Here is a 24,407-nt window from a genome sequence, read left to right as displayed (position 1 = left end):
GGCTTTGAAGCTTGGTTCCGTGCTCAGTTTTAACTGTTGCAGAATATAAAGCCCTAATGAGTGCTTAACTTCCGCTCTCCCCTCCCAAGTTGCTATAACTGTTCAATAACATTTGAGAATAATTAGAGGTGGGAGAGTGCTCACAAGCTGCAGGACAGCAGGATTTAAAATTCCTAAGATGTGGGCATAAGTGATGAAAAGTAACCGAGATGAACTTTGCACTATACAAAGTTCCTTCCGTGTCTGGAAATACGGAGAAAGTGCTGTCGTTGGAACCACGCCTTTGTCTTCTGTTAAGGACCAGGCATTTTGGGTTTGTCTTCTTTCTTAAATTGTAAATGTAGCTGACATCAAGATGGGAGAGGGCGACAGCTTTGTAGAGGACCTGCATGTGAATATTTATCCTGGTTGTGACAGAACTTGCATGTGTGAAGACCAACAGCAAAACTTGAGATGACTTTGCTGAGAATGATCTAGCAACTGCAGCTTAGCTAAGAAACTGTTTTAAATTCACTACTCTGAGTTGGTTTTTCAGTCCTTCATTTGTTTCACAAGACTTATCATAGTCTGTGTTAGTAGCTTAGTTTAGTGAGGAAACTGTCTGCTGCGGTAGCTTATCTTGCTTCCACTAATTGTCCAACGAAAATGACTTGCAGTTCTGCTATAGGGCAGAGTTCAAGGAGCCTCGCCACAGCTGAGTGTAATTCAGCTTCGTCTGAATGTAAGGCAGACTTGCACATGAGCAAAAGATACCATTCCAAGACTTATTTGCAAGATAGTTTTTTTTTTCAAATTGTAGAATAATTTTATTTTGAAGAGACCTGCAGGGATCATGGACTCGTTATGGACTTACATGACCTGTGGGCCCCTTCCAGCTCGGGATATTCTGTTTCTTTATAGTCCAAGCCACGTATTTGTAGGTTCAGCTCGTTCAGGTTGCTCAAGGCTGCATCCATTGAGTTTGAATATCTCAGAGGATGGAGACCTTATGGCCTGCCTGGGCTCCTGTTCCAGTACGCAGCAGCCGTATTGGAGAAGACTTCCCCCTTTTTCCCAGAAATCTGCTTGGAATTTTCCATGTTGCAACTTGGAAGCTCTTTAGCAGAGGAGTGAGGGGCCTCCAGCACTGCACATGGGACAAGATCTTTTCATTTATTTTTTTAAACTCCAAAAACTATGCTGCTTCTAGTATAAAGCTGACTGAAATCAAGAACGTAGACAGGGCTAGAAAAAAACCTGAGCAGGATGAGTGAAGCTGTTCTGAAAGATGTATAAGAACACAGGAATTTCACTTGAAGCACGAGCTCTTGAAGTCAAGCAATGATTATAGTCTAATATTCTTATAGCTCTGAAGAAGCTTCAAATAAATTTGTAGTGTGTCCACGGTGCTGAGGTTAAAGGCAAAAGATGCTGAATTTACTTAGCGATCTGGTGATTTAGACCCTAAGACAACTCTTACCTTACCATCCTGCTTGTAATGGCACAGAACTGGGTGGAATTCAGAGATCTGTACTAGAAGAGGTGAATTTGCAAGCTTCAGATCAAGGCCAGGTTTCAGTTTTGGCTCTTTCTCTTGGGGCAGCTGCAGGTCCGAACGCAGAGCACCAAGTTCTGCAGCGTTGGCTCTTTTCCATGTGGTATGTTGGGTCCTGAGGTCTGTTGTGGCCCAAGCTGTAAGAATGGCACACATTTGTTTTGGGATGGCCACGTTTTGGGCTCCAATGAGTTACGTTGCTGGCTTGGAACTAGACACTGTAATGTCTTTGTGCTGCAAAGACTGCAGTGTTAACAGTCCAAGTGTAACATATCATATTAATATTTAGTATAGAGCAACAATTATAAATCAGCTCGAGCAGTTAAAACTTGGTTCCTTTTCAAGGCTGGAATTGGTGGCGTGTACTGCAGGCCTATGGAATCTCCATAATCCATTTTTTGGGCTGGTTGCCACTTAGTTAATAGGATAATAAAAGGGTAAGAATTACAATCTAGACTCTGAGGTGTGATGGGGGAAGCAAACCAGCTCTGGTTCGGTCTGTTTTCCTCTTTACCCTACCGGGCAGTCACTTAAATCCTAATAGCTGACTAAGAAGCAGGATACTCCTACATAAAACTTCATGTAGCAGGCTATATATAGGCTTTTTTTTTTTCTTCTTTCTTTCTTGAAACAGAAGAGTGAGTGCTTGCTTGTTCAGCGCCGGCATTGGTTCTGCAGAACAGCTTACGTCCCGCTGGCAGGCCTTCCCGAGCAGCCGGCGGGTCGGCAGGGCCTAGCGCGGCGCCGGCAGCCCAGCCTCGCTGCGTCCCTGCGGGCCGCCAGGCCGTGCCGCGGGAGGAAGGCGGCGTGAGGCGTGCGGCGCTGTTGGGGTTGGATTGCTGTCCGCGTCTTTCGCAGGAGGAAAGCGAGTTGCAGTTCTAGTGTAACCCGAGTTAAAATGTGCGTTGAACGGGGTAGGTGGGGATAAAGGTTCCTGGTAAAGGTGAACGTGGGGGTTTCTGCTTGCTCTGCTGCCTGCGGGTTGTGGACCAGGTCTCTGGCCGTGATGCTTGCAGATGTTCTGGAAGTGGTCATGTAGCAGCATTCACAGCCTGCAACTGAGCGTCAGCGGTACTTGCACGTACCAGGCCAAATATTTTGAATTCTAATGCAAAAAAAAAAATCAAACAAAAAAAACACCGACCCCCTTGGTTGCCTTAGGTGGCACTAGTAAAGCTGGGTGTCTGTTCCCAGCTGGGCTCGAGTCCAAGGCAGGCATCTCCCAGTGGCTCCACCAGCGTATGCGTAAGTGGGTCTTGCAGATGTTCACTTAGGCGTCATAACATGAATGAAGTAAATCATGCAGATCACGCTTTCACAAAAATGCTTACCTCAAACTGCCTGCAGTGGTCTCGGTGGGTGAGGTGTGAGGAGGGTCTCTGCAGCAGCGTTGTAATCCTGAGGGAGTGACCGCAGGAGGTGGATGTCTCTGCTGCAAATGTACCGTGAGCTCCAGGGGAGTCATTGAGGAAACGTAGTTTGAAAGGCTCTGTAAAGCTTCAGTGGAGATTGTATGAGTAATAAGTATGTCTAAAAGTAGCGTTTGTGGTAGGAAAGCAGTGCTGCAAGATCTGCTCTTTGTATCATTCATTTTCCACTCTGGTACCGCCAGGAAAAGTGGCTTGAAGCAAACCAGGGAATGGGGGAATTCCACTGGAAAACCGGCCGAGCTGGGGTACGCGACAGTGCCTGGAGTCGTAATTGCTGGTGCTTAAGTGTCATCGGAAACAATTTTGTTTTTCACCACTCCAAACTTGTGGTTGTTTTACACTGGTGGTGTGTGCGTAGAGCTGGTGGGGACGGCTGCAGGCGTGGTGGTGCTGAACTGGCTCTTCTGGAGACTGAGTACTCTGGTGGGGCTGAGCGTCACACTGTTGCTTTGGGCTCTGGTTTCTTCTTGAACCTCAGCACGTCCTTTTGCGGCGTGTTGGAGATAGTGGTGATGAGCTGTGGGTGGGAAGCCGGGATGCATCCCTGCAGGCAGGGCGCGTGGGTGCTCTGCGCGGCGCCGCTAGGGTCTCGCCTGCCTTCTGCAGCTCTCCTCCCCACCCCAAATGGAAGCAGACAAGTCCTCCTGCAAGCAGGCTTGGAAAAAATGACATCATGAGATCCTTATGCGCGTCAGGAAGTGCGGAGACTGAAAAAGCAAACCGACTTTGCTAACCAAGTACTGCTGTGGGAATGACACCAGCCCTGGGGAGGAAGAGCCGTCCCGCTCCTGCTGCGGCCTTTTCCTGCCCTCGGGCAGCCACCCGCCGAGCCTGGTGAGATGGAGGTTCCTGTGCTGCAGCAGAAGCCCTCATGCACGGGCTCTTAATAACCCTGCTCAAGGACCTCTGTTGTGTCCTGCCCTCGGAGGTGGCAGTGGGGCTGGAGGAAGCCACTCGGCTGCCGCAGTGACCGCGGCACGTCTGTGCGGAGACATATTTATGTGCCGTAAACACGAGACGGGCTATCCTTTATCCCGAGTAACATGTCTGCTCGAGGTGGCTGTCCTGCTGGCTTTCATCCCCGGGAATGTGGCTGGCTTTCTGAGACGAGTTTACGTGTAATACACTAAATCATTGCTGCATCCACTCTAGTAAAAATGCCGATGTCAGGATAAATCCCAGACTAAAGCTCAGAGACGTTTCTGGCATGAGGATGCGATGGCCAGCCGTGTGCTCCAGTGCAGTATTATGGGGGTTGGTCCTGCCATGGGACAGAGATGCTCTGGCACTGCTGGTCATGTCTTGGCACGCTCCAGCCCGTGGTTCCAGTTCGCAGAGCTCTGGCACCATGTGAAGCCTGCCAGCAAGGTCTGGGGGTCACTGCCATGGAAAATGTAGTTATGCCTTTGGCTCTGGTACAGGAGATGTTCCCTTTGAACTGATTAGGGAATGATCTCGCTCTGCTGAACAGCTTGCCCTTCACACGGGAGGAGGCAGGTGGAGGGACACGAGGCCAGCTGTGGGGCTGGTGCTAGGAGATGGCACTGCTTGCGCAAGGCAGACTTTCACCTCAAGCCGGTAATTAAAATCCACCGGGGCTTAATCACTTCCTGGCTATCTATCTCATGTCTCAGAGTGAATGTGAAATCAGCTCTGAGCAGCTATGTGCCAGACACTTATCATATCCTGTAAGATTAGTCAAAACTGATATTAAAAAAAAGAAAGGCAAATAAAATCTGAGCAAAACGAGATGTTAGCTATCCACAAAGATAAAATGCCATTCAAGGTCTGATGTTAGGGTACTATCTGCTTGGGACATACTGACCTATTGTGAAACTGTCTGAGCATTAACAGCTTCATCTGAGCATTGGGTTAAAGGGAGTGCCCTGGTGCGTACTGTTCTTGGCAGCTGTTCCCTATAATCACTTTATTTTGAAAGTCAAGACCTTCTTGTATTGATAGCATGTATTGATAACTTGCTGTGCATGAAAAGATCACTTGGTCTGAGGCCATCCTGTAGCGTTGCAGAGCAGCCCTTGTTTGGCTGAGCTTGGACAAACAGAGGGTGTTGCTGAGCACATGCTTGTGGTGGCCTGCAGGATTCTCTCCTTGATTACATGAGTGCAGTACTTAAGAACATACTGAGAAATAATGGGATGCATGTCTTTTGTCTTCCAGATAGTAAAGCCATAGTTGATGGAAACTTGAAGTTGATCCTTGGCCTAATATGGACCCTGATCCTCCACTACTCGATTTCCATGCCTGTGTGGGAGGATGAGGGTGATGATGATGCAAAAAAGCAGACCCCGAAGCAGAGGCTGCTGGGCTGGATTCAGAACAAAATTCCTTACTTGCCAATCACGAACTTCAACCAGAACTGGCAGGATGGCAAAGCACTGGGGGCTCTTGTTGACAGCTGTGCTCCAGGTAAGTCCTTTGCTCTGATGGTCAATGTTCTCTTGCTCTCTCTTCTTGTGCCTGATCTGCTGCTCATGAAAGAGGAGGTTTTTCAGCGCTGTGCTGGAGGCTGTTGAGCAACAGCAAGGCTGTTGAGAAAACTCAATTCCAAAGAGGCCAGTTGCTGGGCAGCACATTGTAGAAGACCTGGCCAAGAGAAATACTGGCCTCAAGCAGAGTGCATGACTGCTTTGTTGGAGGTGCCGCCTCTAAGTTTTGTATCAGGTGCATGGGACGAAGGCGCAAATGCTGGCTCCCAAATGGCAGAAAGTTCCCACAGCAAGTGCCAGCAGCCTTTCAACTTCAAGGCTTCGTGTGTCCTCTTAAAATAGGGCTGCACAGGGAGAGCGGGGCAGCCAAAAGCTGCACACTACCTGCAGTTGCAGTGTTTAGCAAGTTACAGCTCTGCTGCTTAAAGCGAACAATGTGATGAAGTGTGAAAAAGGCAGTTTCCTCACTTCCTCGTAATACAGCCTCGCTGATGCTATCGGGGGTTCTATGGCAGGCAGCTGAAATTTGCTTGCTGAAATTTGCCACAGCAGAACCACCAGAACATAAAGGATCCGTAGATGTATTTGTGCTGAATTTAGGGCAGTGTCTTCCACAATTTAAATTTAAAGCCGTGCATTGTGTGGCTGTCTGAAATGATACACGTCTCTTCTGCTGACAGGCAAGATGGGAGGGAGACTTTTTGAACCGGCTTTTTAATACTTTGCTGGAAGAGCCCCTGGAGATGGTGGTGGTTGTCCAAGAAGCGTTTCAGTGAGCAGCTTTGCTCAGCCCATTTTGGTTACATTTATGAGGGTCCAAATGTCTTTACGGTAGCGTAATACAAGTAGTTACAGAGGTTATACCTGGCTTCTTTAGCTAAGGAAGCTTCTCTGCAGATGACACCTAATGACTGAAATGTATTTGCAGGCCTGTGCCCTGACTGGGAGACCTGGGACCCGAGCAAACCCGTTGACAACGCTCGCGAGGCCATGCAACAGGCGGATGACTGGCTGGGTGTGCCGCAGGTAAGGCACTACGGGAGGCGCAGCGCTGAGCTTTGTACTTGCAGCTAGCTTGAACTGAGATTGGGAAAAATAGGTGAAAAAGTTACAGTTCATTTAAGCAAAAGTGCCTGAGAGGACAAATTTTAATGAAAAACACTATTATATTTCAGTGCTCCAGTTGTGAGTTTTTATTTCTTTGTGTCTCTGCTGAAGGTAGCCAGTGTTGCAGCATGTAGGTGGAGTGGGGGAAAAGTGCACATTTAGTGATGCTTGCCTTATTAGTCCATGGAGTGAGTCTGTTCAGCTGCATTGAATTCTGTAGAAGAAAAACTCACTGGGCTACAAAATCATCTGCAAAGATGACTTCTAAACAGAGAACAATATATTTGCAGACCAGTTTGTTTTCATGCTGATAAAGCTGGACAAAAGTGCTGAAGTCTCCGGAGCTGTTGGAGCAGCTCGTACCTTGGGAGCTCGAAAAGAAACTGGTCACAAGGCTCACTTCAGGGCTGTTGCATGCAGGATTCTGATTTCTTGATTCTCTCAGTTTCAGTTATCCCTGTGCTGCTTTTTGGGGTGAGCATGGCTGCAGCTGTCTTGGCTTGCTACCATTCAGCTTGTCACAGTCTCCTGACAACCCCTAGATAATGAACGTGCAAAAACCCCCTGCCTCCCAAATCACATTGGGATCATAATGAGCTTCTTGATTTTCTTGCCATGAGATAATAAATGAAGTAGTGTGTATCACAGGGAAATAAATGGAAGAAAGCACATTAGCGTGTGGGAGTTTTCAAATGCAAGAATTTGTGCCGTAGCTCTGTTTCTGTGTTGACATGCGGTATCCAAGCACTGATATCATATTCTTAATTGCACTGTCTTTCAGGTTATTACTCCTGAGGAAATTATCCACCCTGATGTGGATGAGCACTCTGTAATGACTTACCTGTCACAATTCCCTAAAGCCAAGCTGAAACCAGGAGCTCCTTTAAAGCCCAAACTGAATCCAAAGAAAGCAAGAGCTTATGGCAGAGGTAAGGACTCAGTAAGCTTAAGCTGCACAGAGTATTTGACTCTTCAGAAAGCTGGGTGGGGTTTTTTGCTTATGTTGAACTCCAGACCTACTGTAACAGACTTCAAAGTTTCACTTGTGTACTCTTGGTGTGGTGCCTAGTTTCAGAAATACGTGGATATAGTCCAAAAGACACTCCTAGTTCTAACATGTGAATTCCCCGAGCTCTCTGAACCTGTTTTGCAAGCTGTTGATCTTGCAGTCCACAGATGGAAGAAGCAGCATGACATGGGGGCTAAAACAACCCTGGTATGAAATTTAAGCTGGCTGTATTGCTGCTGGTGGTCAGTGATAGAGCAGCGAATGCTTCTGCTGGTAACAGCACTCCTTTAAAGAGAAAAACCTCTTTGCATCTGTGTGCATCTCTGAGCGGGCACTCTGTAGAGGCAGAGAGTCCAGTTTTCCGGACAGGTGGCAATACATATTAGGGTATGCTAATTCTAAATGAGTTATTTGAATTGATTGATAAGTGTGAATACTTTGCACATGCACACAGGTGGGTTGGTAACCCTTCAAATGCTAAATAGTGCTGAGCTTTTGTTGTAAAGGTTGTATTTCCTAATTGGAATGACTCGTCCACGGTGTTTATGCAGTTGTAAATCTGCATAGACATTCGTATTTTTAACTTAGGTTTTAAATAGAAAATTCCCATAACTTCTGATGTGGTTCTACTCTAGGTTGGAATACAGTAACAGCTAAATGAATAACAGACTTTTATGTTTAATGTGCTTGGTACGTAGCAAGACATAATTTATGCAGTGCACTTTGTTCTCCATTCCGTCTTGTTTCAGACCTGCAGCCTGCTGCTGGTCCTTCAAGATTTTTAGAATTAGTGTATTTCAGAATTGGGTGTATAAAAATGGAATGGAAAGAAATGAGACTTTCCTTAGTTTGTTTTGTTTTTTCTTGATTATTTTTTTGACTTGATTTTCTATTGAAACTTAACTAGTCAAGTGGATGAGCATGCTACCTGTGCACTGATAAGCAATTACTGTAGTCAGAAGTTCAGCAGTTTCCCTACTTTAGGTTTACATCCTTTGGTGGTGGCTTGCACAGCAAACCACAGCACATGGACACATTTGTCAGACTGCGTAAATGACTGATCAGCCTGCATCAGTTTGCTAGGTCTGGCTCTAGTCACATTCACATTCTTTCAAAAATTGAAATAATTTTGCTGTCAGCTTTTCTGCATACTGTGCTCTGAAGCCATTGTAATGGAAAATATAATGGATAAGCAGCTCTTCTTGAAAGACAGATGTTTTCCCATAGTTAGTTAATCGTCAAAATCGAGTCACTGAATATAAATGACAGTTCTGACTGGTAACGTGTCAGGACTGAAAGGTGACTCCAACAGCAAGGAGCACTGCCAAATGGGGCAGGGTCTTTTGAGCAAATAAATAACACTTCTTTATGCTTCCAGAAAAAGGTAATTGTCAAGTGTGAAGTTGGTCAGTCTTAATTGTTTATTATTGTTTTTTTCATGTACTGAAGTAAGAACATCCTAACGTGAATCTTAGGTGCAGCACATCTCCCTGGACACTGCTGTGATTTACTCCTAGGGAGTCTGCTGTCTGCAGGCTTGCTGTGAATGAGCCTGTGGAGGTAGCATGCAGATCATGAGTGACGCATGATGAGTTCTCAGTTAACCAACCAAAGCAGATCTCCGAGAAGAGAGAGAAATCTAGAAGATTAAACGTAGGCTAGGACAGTGCTATGACTAATGCTGTCCAGTCTGAAAGCATCTTCCGAGGATGAGCTGTCCTTGTCTTTGTGCCTGCAGGAGGAGGGATACTCAAATACTGTATTGTAATGTCTGTGCAGAGGATTGAAGATATGCAGAGTGAATTTATAGCCGTTTAAACTAGATGATAATCTAGGGGTTAGTTTGAAAGAATGAATATGTCAATTGTTAACACCTTATCAGAATGCTCAGATTTCCTAGTAAAAACACAATCTTCCTTGCATTGCTCTCAAGTTATTGTTTTCCAAAGATAAACAAGTTCAGGAATTCTGTTGTACACAACCACTTCCCTTATAATCTCTCAGACATTGCACTTTCCACTAATTGTATGATGGAGAAGTAGTGCCCACGGTTTTATGAATAAGCCGAGGAGTAATTCCCTTGGAAGAAAGATAAATAAGTCTGGGCTAGTCTGGACCAGCAGCTTTGGGAAGTTCTTCCTCCCGCCCAGTCTGACACCACCATGACAGGTGTAATGACTTGGGGCTAAGTATAGAGAGATGATGAAACCGTGCTGGTAACTGCATGCTGTAGCAGGCCTTGTGCTAAGGAATAAGGAAACTCTGATTAAGTGAAATGGAAGTGGTACTGGATTGCAGGATTTTCATGGTTTGAAGAGGTTCCTGCATGCCATTTGTACAGAGCTTACTGGCAAAATAGTTTGAGCAGCTTTCGAAGAATGGTAAATCTGAGCACTTCTGAGCACCTCTTGAGTTTTGTAGCAACAGCTAATGTGCCGCTCTGCATCTGCTTCGCAGGGATTGAGCCTCATGGGAACATGGTGAAGCAGCCTGCCATCTTCACAGTAGACACCATCAGTGCTGGGCAGGGAGACCTGATGGTCTTTGTAGAGGATCCAGAAGGAAACAGGGAAGAGGTGTGTATGCTAAATGTTTTGTTGGGAAAACAGAAAGCTAGTCTGCACACTGAAGTTTTTGCAGTAGCCTCCATCTTTCACAAGATAAGTAATCTAAAAAGAAGCTGCACGGTACCATCTATCAAAAGTGTAAGCTTCAAGTGTTCCCTCATAATTGCCTTACTGGGTGAGCCTGAAAGTCTTCACTGCCTGCAAATAAGCAACACAAGTCAAACGTCCGGTAGTTGTAGTGCTTTAGCTTGAGTGGCCAAGTACATTCTGACGGGGGTTTAGATAACACACAGCACTAAATCACTGCCCTTACTCATTCTGCAAGAATGGCTAAAGCAGCTATTTAGAAGCCATGAATCATTTTGAGTTAAAATGCTGGTTTTAATGTTTATAGAAATTTCTCATCCAAGTGCTCCACTTGATCATGTTACGACATTCCAGAAAAATACAGCTGTACATTGGACTTAATGTCTCCTCAGTTTTGGCCTGCCTTAGTAGAGCAATTAACAGCAAGGGAGGGGGCTGGGGAAAAGGTAGCGTGGTTCTCATCTAAAGACAAATCATTTTTCCATATGGAATGGGGAGTTAGCAAGTATATACCTGCTTCCGCAGAAACGTGGCTCTGACATTGCTGACTGCAGTATCAAGTGCTACCCAGTGAAGTCTTAGGCTGGTGTGCATGGGCACAGCTCGAAGGCAGATGTGTTTTCTTTCCTAGGCGAAGATAATGCCATCCAGTGACAAAAACAAGACCTATTCAGTTCAGTATGTGCCAAAGGTTACCGGACCTCACAAGGTGGGTTGTGTGTCAAATACCCAGGATTCTCTTGCTAAATGAGCTGCTTTGCTGGTTGTTAGTGTGAGCCCATGAGGGCTGCATGTTTACTAGTGGTGTAAGGGCCTCTCTGGGCATCCTAAAGGAGCAGTAACCTGATGTGGCCTTAATCCTTTGTCTGGACTATTGGGCTGCCCCCTTTTCAAGGGGGAGGGTGTGCATGTGTTGGGAGAACATGTGTGGGTGTTTGAGGGAATCGGGTTTGTAGGCAGTGCAACAGCTGGCTCTCTTCTCACCTGGGGCCACTTCTTGCAGCTCATGAAACCAGTTTTGTGGCTTGTCACAGAAGTGCAGAGGAGAGTATCAGGTTGTTTCTGTGAGGTGTTTCTTTGCTGATAACACTGTCTGCTGTGGGGTTTTTGCAGAGAAGGTTCTCCACCCAGCTCTGTTCCCAGGGGCCTGCAGAAGCAGGTTTTTGCTGAGTGATGCCATTGCTTGGCGCATTGATTGCTGGTCCCTACAGCCAGCCTGAAAAGATAGATACAACTATTTGGGTTGTCCGTTACATTGTCTCTCTTGCCTCTGAGCCATGCATGCACTCAGCCTCATGCTCAGCTGTGTGGCAGTGGAGCTGAGCTCTGCCCCTGCCCCGTGGGTCGGAGCTGACGCTGTCTGTCTCCAGGTCTCGGTCCTGTTTGCCGGCCAGCACATCTCGAAGAGCCCCTTTGAAGTGAATGTTGACAAAGCGCAGGGAGATGCGAGCAAAGTGACAGCCAAGGGACCAGGATTGGAGGCAACAGGAAACATTGCCAACAAGCCTACCTACTTCGACCTCTACACTGCAGGTAAGCAGAACAAACGGGGGGCTGAAATTCTGCAGTGTCCTCAGATGTGAAGAAAGCCTAAGTCTCGGAGGAACAAACAAGCTCTAACTGAAAAGTAGATGAGGATTTGCAGCCTGTTGAGTTCAGAGGTGAAATAATAAGCTGCTCTGGAGGCTTTTGCTGTGGATGAAACATTTGAAGTGCTGAGCTGAGCTGGGGCAGGAAGATGCCAAGCATTACCCAGATTTTTGCCATGAACTTGCAGAATGGTAGCAGGCAAGTTCCTGGCTGGTTTCTTCCCACTACTCATTTAAACAGGGATGTGAAATACCCGCCTCTTAAGGATGAACTGTAAATAAACTAAATGCTTAGTGTGCTCTGTATTTAGTGTTACCGAAAAAGAATCTGATCTAGTGCTACTCTGAGTTCACACTTCACTGACAAACTGATTTCAAACTCTTCTAATTATTAGAGGACTTCTGTCTTCAGTAGAACATCTCCATCACGTGGTTTGTTGCCTGCTGTTAGGCCAATGCTGTAGCCTTGAGGAGTGAGTCAATAAGGTGCTGCAGCTGTCAATTCAGTTTGAACAATGCGAAACTACTTTGAGTAGTTACTTGAAGTATTAAACACTGAAATGTGCTGAGTATCATATTTTAAATTGCCTTCTACCTGAGGGTGCTCAGAAATAAATTTAAATGTGATTTTGGTGGGGGGAAGTGTTATATTCGGTCTCTTAATTGAGCGAGGGAGTGGTCTGAATCATGTAAAGGCATGTCTGGCCTCTGCAAGTGTCTGGAAAACCGTTTTTGTTGCGTGATGAGTTTAATAAAACCTGTACAGAGCAGGTGTCTGAGCAAAAGTGAGTATATACAGAGAAGGATCCTTGCCCAGGCCAGGATGTCTGTTGTCTGAGCTCTTAATCTAAACTGCTCCAAAGCATGAGCAAATTGAATTGACTGAAGTTATGGGCTACTCTGTGACAGAGCAGTAGCAGTAGCATAACCGGGCCACATGTGTATCCAGTAATGTAACAAACCTTGTGGAGAGGGCCACGTAACTGGTCCTGTCAGTTTGATAGCTTCGTGGAGATGCCACCATGCTGTCTTGTCCCCACCCTGCTTCCACAGCTGGTTGCTGTCAGTAGAGGCTGAAAATTTAGGCTGTGTTCAGAGATGACAGCAGAGCTGAGCCCAGGTGCTGGCTCTGATCCTGGCCGCCGCGCGCTGCCGTGGGGAAGCCAAGGCTCAGCTCGGTTGGTTTCCTTTGCAGGTGCCGGTGTGGGTGATGTGAACGTGGAAGTGGAGGATCCTCAGGGGAGAAGCCTTGCTGAAGTTACAGTAGAAGACAAAGGCAACCAAGTCTACCGCTGTGTCTACAAACCCATTCAAGCCGGTCCTCACATTGTCAAAGTGACTTTTGCAGGGGAGGCAATTCCCAAAACTCCTTGCAATGTTCTCGTTGGAGAAGGTATGCTTTTTAAAAATACACCTAAATGTAGATGGTCACTTTTCACGTTGGGTACGATCACAGAATATGCTCAAATGTTGCCTTGGGCCTTTTCTTTACCTTTCAACATCTTAGACCTGATTTCACCGGGTCACCTGAGTGTTCACCCGGTCAAAACAGTGCTCCCTAACAGTAATACTGCTTTTGCTGTGAGAGTTTTCTTTCTGCCTAGAACTCTAAACATTAAGCTGCCCTTTGTATTTTGTTGAGATGTTTTAAGCAGCTATGCAGTATCTTGCTATTTTCCACCTTTGTTCCTCAGATTACTGTATTTACAGTTTTCCTTCCTAACTGACACCTAACTTGCTTTCTGTTCCATCCTTACGTGCTCCTATGCTTTTAGATCTCTGCTCATCTCTCCTGAGCTACCCTCCATTTGTGGAATTTTGGACTTCACTGCTAATGGCTTCATAGTTGGTAAGAGGTGTGCAGGATGCTCCGTCATGTTTGCTTTTCGTAAGCTTCTAGCCTGCGGCTTGTCCCAGCCAAAAGGGTTTTTGTTTTTGTTGGGGTTGGGGAAGAAAGTTGCAAGCAAACTGAAATGGTGTGTGACCCAGTCAGTGAAACTTGCTTAACCACAAACTGCCTGACTCAGTTGTGTAAGGGTTCCACCAGCCTTTCCCACTCCGAGGTAGGCTTGCTCACGTGTGCTCCCACCCCACCAGTTCTCAGAGCTAGCAGATGGCATGCGATCTGCGCTTGTACCGTCCGGCACGGGACATGTAGTGGTGTGGCTGCTGCCGGGGTGAGGGTAAAAGTGGTAAGCTACTGAAACATGTCAGAACCTAACGAGCAGCTTGGCAGATTGGTGCTCCTGCTGTAAGCACGGCATATTGTGGGGAAACGCATGTTGGGATTAAGCTGCCGGGAAGCTGTGATTTCTAAGTCTTTTCAAACCCTCTAGGTCTCTGGAATTGAAGACCACCTGATAGTTGGATTATGTAACGACAGTCGTTCCTAAGTGTGCGTTAGCTTGTTTCTGTAGCAGCTCTGCAGGCCTGGAGAAGCACTTGAGTAAAGGTGGCAAGCCTAAGGTTAAGCTCAGCCATGTGTAACCTTCTGCCCCGACCCATGACTACTTTGGTCTGTGGGGTCTTTATGGCTCTGCTTCTGTGGGTGTGAGCTGCTGCAAGCAGGGGGTTGATGTGACATCTCTTAAAGAAGCAAGTGCAGAACTTGGCTGCAGTAGTGACTGCTGTTCCAGTCTGGTGCATCTGAAGGAGAACGGCACAATAACATTGTTCACGAGGGCTTACCTGCAAAGGAGAATTTGACCCCATACTGCAGCGTGCCTCTACATGTGGCACAGTCTAAAGAAGATTGTGCCTAGTACAGTGAATATCTGGGGGTGATATCCATGGAAAAGTTTTGTTCTCGTAACTGTCATCAAATTAGAAAGCAACATGGCTTCAGAGTTGCTTTACTTCTTATATGGCTCTTGTAGGGGTTCAGTGTCACCTGGCTGCACTGAATGCTGCTGTCCAAAAGCTGGGGGACACGGACAATGGTGAGGCAGACTCTGTATGTGTTCTTCTTACTACCATAACATTAAGACTTGTGCTGCAAGCTCAGCTGTGGTTGCCCTGAGTCAACATTTAACTACAGGTTGTTCCAAGCTGGCTAGGCTGCATGTGTTTTGAGAATCAAAGGCTGCATTGATGTCTGAAATTCCCTTGCAGCCTGCAATCCAAATGCTTGTCGTGCCACCGGTAGAGGCCTGCAACCTAAGGGCGTCCGCATCAGGGAAACAGCTGACTTCAAGGTTGATACGAGAGCAGCGGGCAGCGGAGACATCGGCGTGACTATAAAAGGACCAAGTAAGTGTGGTGGGGTGAACCTGTGCCGTGGATGGGTTTTGGGGAAGAGAGCAAAGCAGAGATTGCGAGGAGGAGCAGTGAGGAGATGGTGGCCTACTGGAACTGGTGGGGTTTGCATCACCACAGCATAACTGAGAAAATCCACACCACTGTCTGTCCTCCAAGCTTTATGGGCTCACATTGCATCTTTATCTGATCTGTAGGAGCAAGTCACACTCCAGGGTCTCTGGCAAGGTGGAAAACCTGCCCTCATAAAGCTAGGAATGCCTTAGAGCAGCATCCTGGCTGCGCTGGGTGCTCAGCACTGCGTGAACAGGGAAGGAGAAGATCGAGGGAACCTGCAGGCGGGCATGGAGACGTTCTGCCAGGATCTGGCCCCAGGTCCTTCACTCTGCCACGAGCTCAGCCCACAGCACAGCAGTGCGATGGGCGCACTGGTGGCCGCTGCCTTGTGCTGGGGGGTCCTGGGGCTGCGCAGCAGTGGTGGCTGTGCTGCTGCTCCCCATTCCCCGTTTCTGGGCTCAGGGAATGGCTTTGTTTGTGTTGTACTTTGAGTCAGTCACCTCCCCCCAGGCTGGGGCTGTATTAAAAGGTGCATTGTATTGCCTTCACCTCCTCCACTCGCACAGCCTTCTGACTGTGTGGCTTCGTGCGGTTACGGGGGGGCGGGGGGAAGCAGCAGCCGTAGCGATGTAAATTTTAGTGTATTAGGCTTTTCTCCCCAGATTCTTCATCTTGAAGAAAATGAAAAGTAGGCATTCCCTGCATACTTGTGGTTGCAAAGTCTGACAAATGTTAAGCTTTTTTGTTTTAACATATGACATGCATCATACTGCAGACTAAGAAAATAAAACACAAGGGAACCTATTAAGTCTGGTAACTTAAAATACTTTCTGCTGTATTTCTTCTGGAAGTGTTTGCTGTCTTTGTCCTAGAGGGCAACTAGAACTAACTTCCTGTATAACCTGACCTTTTTTTTTTTTTTTTTTCCTCTGGTGGGAGAAATTTATTCTTACAAGTTAAAATAAATACTAGAAAACATGAACTTGTCTGAGTAATTGACGGCAGGATGGAAGCTGTTAAGTTTAATGCTGAACTGATCTTTCAACAGAGGGCTTGGAGGAGCTTGTGAAACAAAAAGGCTTTATGGACGGTGTATATGCATTTGAATATTATCCAGCTACCCCAGGGAAATACATTGTCACGATTACATGGGGTGGACACAACATCCCCAAAAGGTGAGTCAGAAGTAGCGTAGTTTGAGGTTTTTGTGTCATTCAGCAGGTTGTGTAGTTGGCAGGCTTTTAAAGCAAAGCTGACTTTCGAAGAAGCTCTGGTGGGACGTTTACAGCCAGCAGTTGCTGTGACAGTTTATCTGCAGCCAGTTTTAGGGCTGCAGAGGCTTTGGGAAAGTCTTGAAAGGTGATTTGCATGAGTCTTGATAATCCCAAAATGGTGAATGCAAACCAAACCAACAAAAAAATACAAAAAAACAAAAACACACACAAAAAAAAACACACACACACAACCTTGATGGCTCCGGTAACTCCTGCAGCTTGAACTTCACTGTGAGTTTCTGAAGGGATCTGTTATTTTAGTGTCAGAGACTACAGCAAGCAGCGCAAACGAAGTACTTGACACTCAGGATCTGTGGTGTGAGGTGTAAGTGCATGATACATTAGATGACCTCTCTGCTAGAAAGACTGTCTGCTGGGCGCTGTGCCACCACAAGATAGAATCTGTTAATTTGGGAAATCCAGTGTGAAGCCTCATTAAAATGCCTGGGGAAAAAGCATGTATGCTGTATGTGTCCTTGTTTCTAATTCTGTGCTTTTCTTTTCTCTTGTAGCCCCTTTGAGGTTCACATAGGTCATGAAGCAGGTCCTCAGAAAGTACGAGCCTGGGGGCCAGGACTGCATGAAGGGATTGTGGGCAAATCAGCTGACTTTGTGGTAGAGTCCATTGGCACAGAAGTTGGCTCTCTTGGTATGTTACTTTACTTAGTTTGCCTGAAATACTTAAATATTGCAATGCCAGTAACAAAGTAATGAGAAATGTGAGAAGCAGTAAAACAAACTAAAAACAACAAAAAACCAAACCAAAACAGATCAGTAAGATGTTCTAGTCTAAACACGAATTTATATATCAGGGCGGAAGTCTGTACTGAAGGCAAGTCCTAGAGACAGGAGCATGCTTGTGACAGGGAATGTTTTCTGTGGTTTTGTGGGATGAGATACAGAAGGAAATGATGTTGCTGAAGAAGGGAGATAGCATAAGGAATGGTTAAGGCTAATAAAAAGCAGTTTGGGGAAACAGTGTTAGATTAGCAGCCACGACAAACCTATTGTGCAGTTGGTAAATAAGTGTTTCTTTTTCAGGCTTTGCAATAGAAGGTCCTTCTCAAGCTAAAATTGAATGTGATGACAAGAATGATGGTTCATGTGACGTAAGGTATTGGCCCAAAGAGCCTGGTGAATATGCTGTGCACATCATGTGTGATGATGAGGACATAAAAGACAGTCCTTACATGGCCTTCATCCGACCAGCTTCAGGAGACTTCAACCCGGATAAGGTAGTGTATAGAGCTCACTGTGGCATATGAGTCCTTGATAAAACTATTACAGAGATGTTTCTAAAGGCTTCTGGTAACACACTAGACTCTTAAGCTGACTCTGCTTACAGCTCTGAATTTGCCATGCTCCAGCCAGATATTACTCAGCTTTTTCTAATAATACTGCTGTGGTTTCAATTAAATGTAATGGAAACTTGCTGAATTAGTCAAAATTATCAACTTTCAGACAGGCCTCTGCTTGTATCCCGTGCTTCATGAATTTTGTGGGAAGGGAAGGTCTGTAGAAATAAATAGCTTAATTTTGCTGATTTCTGGACTGCAAGCTAAGACTCTTGGTTTTGTTTTCAGGTGAAGGCTTATGGTCCAGGCTTAGAGAAAACTGGCTGTATAGTGAACAATCCTGCTGAGTTCACAGTTGAAACCAAGGATGCTGGAAAAGCACCACTGAAGATGTATGCACAGGTAAAAAGCCAAAGGCAGAGATGTGAAACTCCAGCAAAAGGGCTTTAGAACCATTGAGAAAAATACCTTAAGTATTTCTACTCAATTACACACCACTTAATTCTGAGTGTGTAATTCTGTTGCAGCTCTGTGCTTTGATCTGTATAATGTAGTCAGGCAGCAAATCCAACTCAAGACATGGTGACTTCTCCCTAGAGTATGAAACACATGGCTTTACTCCTGTACTTGGAGCCTCCTCAAAGAGGCAGGTTGTAATTTTCTGGAGTTGTCATTCAAAAGCACCTGGAGTGTCTTTGAGCCGGTGAATCTCAGGTGAACTTGTTGAAATATGTATTGTGAGATGATGTTAGAAATAAGCAGTTTAGCTGAGGAAGACTTACAGGAGTGTAATCTGGATGTTTCTTCAGTGTTTCTGAGCTGCAGTTCTGAGGAAAAAAACATTTTGAAAGTCTTGGGATATTCAAATTATACAAAGATTTTTGAAGTACCTGACCCTTCTGCTTATACCCCCTGCTCTTTAGGATGGAGAAGGAAACCCTATTGATATCCAGATAAAGAGCAAACCTGACGGTGTGTTTGCCTGTTCCTATGTGCCAGTTAAGCCAATCAAACATACAATTTCTGTTGTCTGGGGAGGAGCCAACGTGCCCAATAGCCCATTTAGGGTAAGTACAGATGGGGGATATTACTACTTCTATCCAAGTAGGACACTGGTGCTTAAGACTACTTGTCATTATATCTAGGATGATAAACTCCTTCTGTGATCATGAAGAAAGTGTGCCTGTCTGTTGTCTTTTGTGGGAATATTTCCACTTGGAAAGAGCTTTCTGCTTTTGCAATCTCACATGTTGGAGGTCTAATATCAATCCAGACGCAGCCTGGGGGAGTTAGGGCAGTCTGTTCTTACTTTGGTACTGTTTTCATATAGCCTCTGCCCAAGTAATGCTCCAGCTTGACTCTGGTCTCAGGCATGACTCAGGTGTGTGATTCGGACCCTTGTGAATCCATACAGGTCCTAATAGGTCAGGGAAGTCATCCTCAGAAAGTGAAGGTGTTCGGACCTGGTGTGGAGAGAACTGGCCTGAAAGCGAGCGAGCCAACCCACTTCACTGTTGACTGCACTGATGCAGGAGAAGGTAAAGGCAAACTGGGTTTTGCTGTGGTATCAGAACTGCAGGTCATGCAGGGGTGGGAGTTATGTTTTGTTTCCTGCTGCTGGTATTCCTTTTTTTTAAATGGAAAAACCTCAGGCAACAGGACGTTAAAATGAATTGTGATGTGATCCATTTCATCAGTTAACGTTGTGACTTGTGCAACTGCTGGAAATCAGAATGTGCTGGCTGTTTGGCTAGTGATGTCTGTACCATCTGGTGAAAAACTGCCATTTGCTTTTCCTAGGTGATGTCAGTGTTGGAATTAAGTGTGATGCTCGTGTGGTCAGCGATGAGGAAGAAGACATAGATTTTGACATTATCCACAATGCTAATGATACGTTCACAGTGAAGTATGCCCCACCTGCCGCTGGGCGCTACACTATTAAAGTGCTTTTTGCAGGAGAGGTTTGTAGTCTTCATTTTACAGCCTAATATTTCCAGAGTCTGTGTTCTCTGGCCGCATAGCACCTGGCACTCAACAGCTGACTGTGGCAATGTACAGATGGCTCTTTTCACTTCCACTTACATGCCCCTTGTCTAGTCAGTGTTTTAAGAACTCTTTTCTCATACTTGAAGGTACACAAATAAGGGGGAGATGGCTGGAGACTATGAAGTTCAAGCAAGTAACATGTTGAGCTGGCATAGTGAGTGTGGTGTGAGTCATGGCTTACCTCCTAGGTCTAGAGGCAAGGCAAAGCTACATTCTAAATGATAGAAAACCTATCTTACTCACCAGGGAATTTGGGAATAAAAATAAGGTCTTAAAGAAAGAAGTGGGAGAGGCCCCTGCAAGCAGTCCAGCTGTTAACAATGTCCTAGACTTTGAATGCTGCTGTTCAGTAAGGCAGAGCATTTAAGTGAGGTGAAACTTTACTTAAGATGCTGCTGGAGATAACCATTTAAAGATGTTTCTGCTTTCATTTTATCTGTCTAGTTTGGGTAGTGAAGAGTGACATGGTTATGTCTAGAGCTCCATTTTCTATTGCAGGAAATTCCTGCCAGCCCTTTCAGAGTTAAAGTGGACCCTTCACATGACGCCAGCAAAGTGAAAGCTGAAGGACCCGGGCTGAACAAAACTGGTGAGACCTAGGTTGAGATGGCATTGCTGGTGCTAGCCCATGAGCAGCTGCTGCGGGGTAGCTGCTGCCTTTCTGGACACTGCCGGGATTCAGCAATGCAGTGCTGGATACAGCTGGTTGGGGTGGCAGGCAATTGGAAAGGGCTCTGTTCCTTTGGCTTTTTGCTTGAGCAGCATTTATAGGTACTGAATGCTTCCTGAGAAGAGTTTCTGTGCGTGAGCTCTGCGTAAATTAGAATTAACATTTTTCTTCAGGTGTGGAAAATGGCAAGCCAACACACTTCACCGTGTTCACCAAGGGAGCTGGAAAAGCACCACTGGATGTGCAGTTCAGCAGCCCTGTGCCAGGAGAGGCAGTGACAGATCTGGATATCATTGACAACTATGACTATTCCCACACCGTTCGGTACACCCCAATACAGCAGGTAGGTCTGACTCCTGTAGGAATACAAAAGAGAATGTCTCATGTTGCTGTAATGCCATGACTGCCTTCCCTGGTGCCTGTACACAGGGGAATTAGTGGTTAAAACCTGCCAGGATGTCCAGTTCCGCTAAGACAAAGCCTTCATGACAGAGTGAATTGGAAGCTAGTGGTACAGATTTCTGGTTTAGTTATGGGTAGCTTTTCACTGTTTTCTTTCCTGGGACCAAGTGAGTTATTGAAGCAGCAGCACAGAGCTCATGTTGTCATTCCACACTGGTGATATCTCTGTGCTGCCTTATCTGTTGAAAAGGAAAAGTGGTGATCCATCCTGGGGTCTGAAACGGAGCCAGCTGCTGCACAGCTGGCCTGGCTGCTGCCACTGTCTGCAGTGCTGTAATCCTGGGGCTGCAGTGTGCCAGCTTTCAGCGAGCAGCTGCTCTGCTGCAAACCAGAACAAGGTGAAAAAGCACAGCATTTGGGCAATGGTACTGCCCCACACAAGTAGAAAAGTGAAGGAATTGGTGCTGAGCAGGGAAGCTGGACTGCAGATTAAACACGTCAAAGTATTTGCCTGTATTTGAGGTTTGCCCTTGGGTTGAAAATAACTTCAGTCTAACATTTTGGTTCAGACAGATGCTTCCAGCAACACCATTAAAGAGCTGAAAGTGGAAGCTGCTAATAACTAGAAGTATTTTTGCTTGTGCTGTGCTTGTGTGTTTGTAAAGTGGTGTTAAACTCCAGAATGCCTAACTCATGTATTTCTGAAGACACAGGCACTGTAGTGCTGAGATGAAAGTGTTTTACTATCCTGAGCAAACAAGTGAGCTTCTTGGTCATCTGTACTGAATTCCTTGAATGTAGCTGTATAAAAATGGGCTGATATGGGGGACTGCAGCATTATTTATCTGATAATACCGGATTAGCATTCTTGGGCGCATCGTAGAGCTAGCGTTTGTTTTTGAATAAAGTAGCTGCATGATCTCAGGATGTGGCTGGCGTGTCTATTTGGAGAAGCTTTTGCTTGTTCAGTCAGGGTTGGTATGCAGGAGGGAGCAAAGTAACCCGAAGCCTGCGGGTGTGTATTGTGAGCAGTGACCTTGCTTCATGCAAAGGGCAGAGGTGAGACAAGCCAGATACTGAAACCAGGTGTCCTCTGCATAGGTTGTCCTCAGTGTTACTGCACCCTGGTGCCAGAATTAGAAACCCTCTGGCTTATTGCCTCTGTGTGAGGGATAGTTTTGTTAGTGAATGAGTTTGGATTTTATTAAGCCATGGGCAGACCTGGTAGCCTTTCACATCTTTCCTTGTGTAGTCCCAAAGCTGGGAAAAATAAGAAAACCTTGAAGAACCTATGGACAACACTTGGTGTGTGATAACATAGCTTCAGCTGCTAGACCGTGGCATTCTAATGCTGCAGGGGTAGCTCTGCAGCGCTCTGGGGAGCATCTCAGCTGGTAATGTTTCAACATTGGAGCAGTACAAGTCCCCTGGCTGTGGAGTGTGTGTGTACGTGGCTGTGTGGTGGAAACCTGCATCTGAGGGAGCATGTTGGGTCGTGGAAAAGCTGTGGACTGACAGGAGATGCTCACAGGTAGCGATGGTAGGAAAACAGTGGTTAGAAAGAGGTGAAATTAGACTGTACAGTAATTAGTAGCGTTGCTTTTCCTCCAGCCTGTGAGTGCGTAGATCATTCCTGAACCCTGCCTTTTTAGGGCTCGCCAGCAGGAGCGGTGAGACTCTGTACTCTTAAAGAGCGGTGGGAGGACTGTCTAGGTAGTTAAATTCCTGAGGGACCACGTCAGCAGCAGAGGATCCTTGGTTTAATGCTGTTTACTCAGCCTTATCTCTCTCACTTGTGGTGTTGCTACAGCTACCCGTGTGTGTGTTTTCTAAAAACAACTAAGAATAATCATGGAAGCTATTCACTAGCTTGTGTGAAACATCCATGATTATTTCACTTGGGAGCTGAACGAGCCAAGAACGAAAAGTAAGCAAACTGTGAATATAGCTAAAATATGGACTGCGGTAGAAGAGAATAAAAGGAGCACACATCTTGGGCTGGAACTTGCCATGGCTGTGTGGTATTTCAGCCAAAATACACAAGAGCATTAATCTTTCTGACTTGTACAGCTTAAAGCCCTGGTATTTGAAATGCTGTAATAATATGGCCTCTTTGCAGGCCGGGCTCTGGCCTGGCCTCGGGGCAGCAGGGTGGGATACCTGGTCTGCAGGGCCTGGAGGGTGGGAGACGGCCTGTGCCGCCTCCATGCCAGGAGAAAAAAACAGATTAGGTGAAATGATTATGTACTGCTTGAATATTAGTGCATCTGTATGAAGTGAGGCGTTAATCTAACTCATAAATTCTCCAACTAGGGTCCAATGAAGGTCTCGGTGACTTATGGTGGTGATCCTATCCCTAAAAGCCCTTTCACTGTGGGAGTTGCTGCTCCGCTTGACCTAAGCAAAATTAAAGTCAATGGACTTGAAAACAGTAAGTACGTCTGGGCTTGGAAGCCCCATAGCCTGCCTCTGAAAGGTCTCCTAGGTCTGTGCAACAGCCAACATGTTCTGCTATAACATAAGTGGGCGAAACAAGCTTTTCTTTAACTTGCTGTAATCGAGGGATAAACCAGCTTCATGCAATTTCATAGCATTGCTACTCTGACTTAGCTGGTCCTTTAGAGGACTAAATTTGAAATTTCCTCTTTTTTTTGTTTTATTTGTTTTTGTTTTGGAAAAAAAAATATGACAAAAAAAATATGTAGCAAGGTTTGTGTTGGGGTTTAGTCCCTTGTGGTGAACAGGGCTGGATTTTTCACCAAACCAGGAACCTGCTGACGAAATTGGTTTTCCTGGGGCTAGATCATTGTTCAAATATATGTAACTGCTACAGTGTGGAGTTTCATTCATACAGTCTCATTTTCTGAAAGCAGAACAACTTAGGGCTGTGAAATGTTGTGTTCCTGAAAAGAGCCTTTATTACACTGTTAGGCCATGTCTTGCAGCCTTGTTTAGCACTGTAGCTTTGTAACTTCCAATTAGCCAGGGCACTTTGTTATTTTTTGTTTGATTTTTTTTTTGTTCGTTCTGTGTTGGTTTTTTTTTCCATGTAGAAGGGCGTAGGCTGAGTAAGGCTCTGCCAGTGCTTGCTCCCTCAATGATATGTGCATTAGGGATTTGTTGGAGCATTGTCAAACATTAAGTACTCAATGTAGTAATATGGATTTTGTACTTTTTTCAGGAGTGGAAGTAGGGAAGGATCAGGAATTTGTAATTGACACCAAAGGAGCTGGTGGACAAGGTAAACTGGATGTTAATATTGCCAGTCCTTCAAGGAAAGCTGTGCCATGCCTGGTGGAGCCAGTTCCGGGTAAGGAGTGCAGTACGGCGAAGTACATCCCGAGAGAAGAAGGACTGTACATGGTTGACGTGAGTTATGATGGCAATCCGATCCCAGGGAGCCCCTATACTGTGGAGGCCACTCTACCTCCAGATCCTTCCAAGGTAAGGGAATGGTTAATGGCTGTAACAGCAGATAATAACTGAAAACTGAATCGTGTGCTATGGTATGAAACTTTTGGCCGAACTAGTCCCTGGAACATCCTTCCTCAGAGCGTTGAGTTGTTTCTTTTGCAGACTCTGTGACTCATGGAAGTCATCCTTAAAACGCCATTTGGAAACATTTTGAACTAATTAAG

At 45.8% G+C, this 24,407-nt stretch overlaps 1 protein-coding gene across 6 annotated transcripts in view; it reads left to right on the top strand.

Moving 5' to 3' along the window:
* The window catches only part of FLNB (filamin B), a 72,249-nt gene that overhangs the window by 18,845 nt on the left and 28,997 nt on the right, over window positions 1–24,407 (top strand). For all 6 annotated transcript variants that reach the window (XM_035546501.2, XM_035546499.2, XM_035546500.2 and 3 more), the window contains exons 2-20: window positions 5,143–5,391; window positions 6,340–6,437; window positions 7,300–7,447; window positions 9,985–10,103; window positions 10,813–10,890; window positions 11,552–11,714; window positions 12,966–13,163; window positions 14,882–15,019; window positions 16,131–16,257; window positions 16,869–17,005; window positions 17,398–17,591; window positions 17,940–18,053; window positions 18,575–18,718; window positions 19,066–19,189; window positions 19,452–19,612; window positions 20,196–20,286; window positions 20,541–20,710; window positions 23,083–23,200; window positions 23,951–24,213. In XM_035546501.2, the coding sequence (XP_035402394.1) occupies window positions 5,143–5,391; window positions 6,340–6,437; window positions 7,300–7,447; window positions 9,985–10,103; window positions 10,813–10,890; window positions 11,552–11,714; window positions 12,966–13,163; window positions 14,882–15,019; window positions 16,131–16,257; window positions 16,869–17,005; window positions 17,398–17,591; window positions 17,940–18,053; window positions 18,575–18,718; window positions 19,066–19,189; window positions 19,452–19,612; window positions 20,196–20,286; window positions 20,541–20,710; window positions 23,083–23,200; window positions 23,951–24,213 (2,834 nt within the window). The remainder of the gene's footprint in view (window positions 1–5,142; window positions 5,392–6,339; window positions 6,438–7,299; window positions 7,448–9,984; window positions 10,104–10,812; window positions 10,891–11,551; window positions 11,715–12,965; window positions 13,164–14,881; window positions 15,020–16,130; window positions 16,258–16,868; window positions 17,006–17,397; window positions 17,592–17,939; window positions 18,054–18,574; window positions 18,719–19,065; window positions 19,190–19,451; window positions 19,613–20,195; window positions 20,287–20,540; window positions 20,711–23,082; window positions 23,201–23,950; window positions 24,214–24,407) is intronic.

Source organism: Cygnus atratus, chromosome 10 (genome assembly GCF_013377495.2).
Source record: "Cygnus atratus isolate AKBS03 ecotype Queensland, Australia chromosome 10, CAtr_DNAZoo_HiC_assembly, whole genome shotgun sequence".
Classification (NCBI taxonomy): domain Eukaryota; kingdom Metazoa; phylum Chordata; class Aves; order Anseriformes; family Anatidae; genus Cygnus; species Cygnus atratus.
Note: the sequence above shows the minus strand (reverse complement) of the source record. Positions and strands in the feature narration are given on the sequence as shown.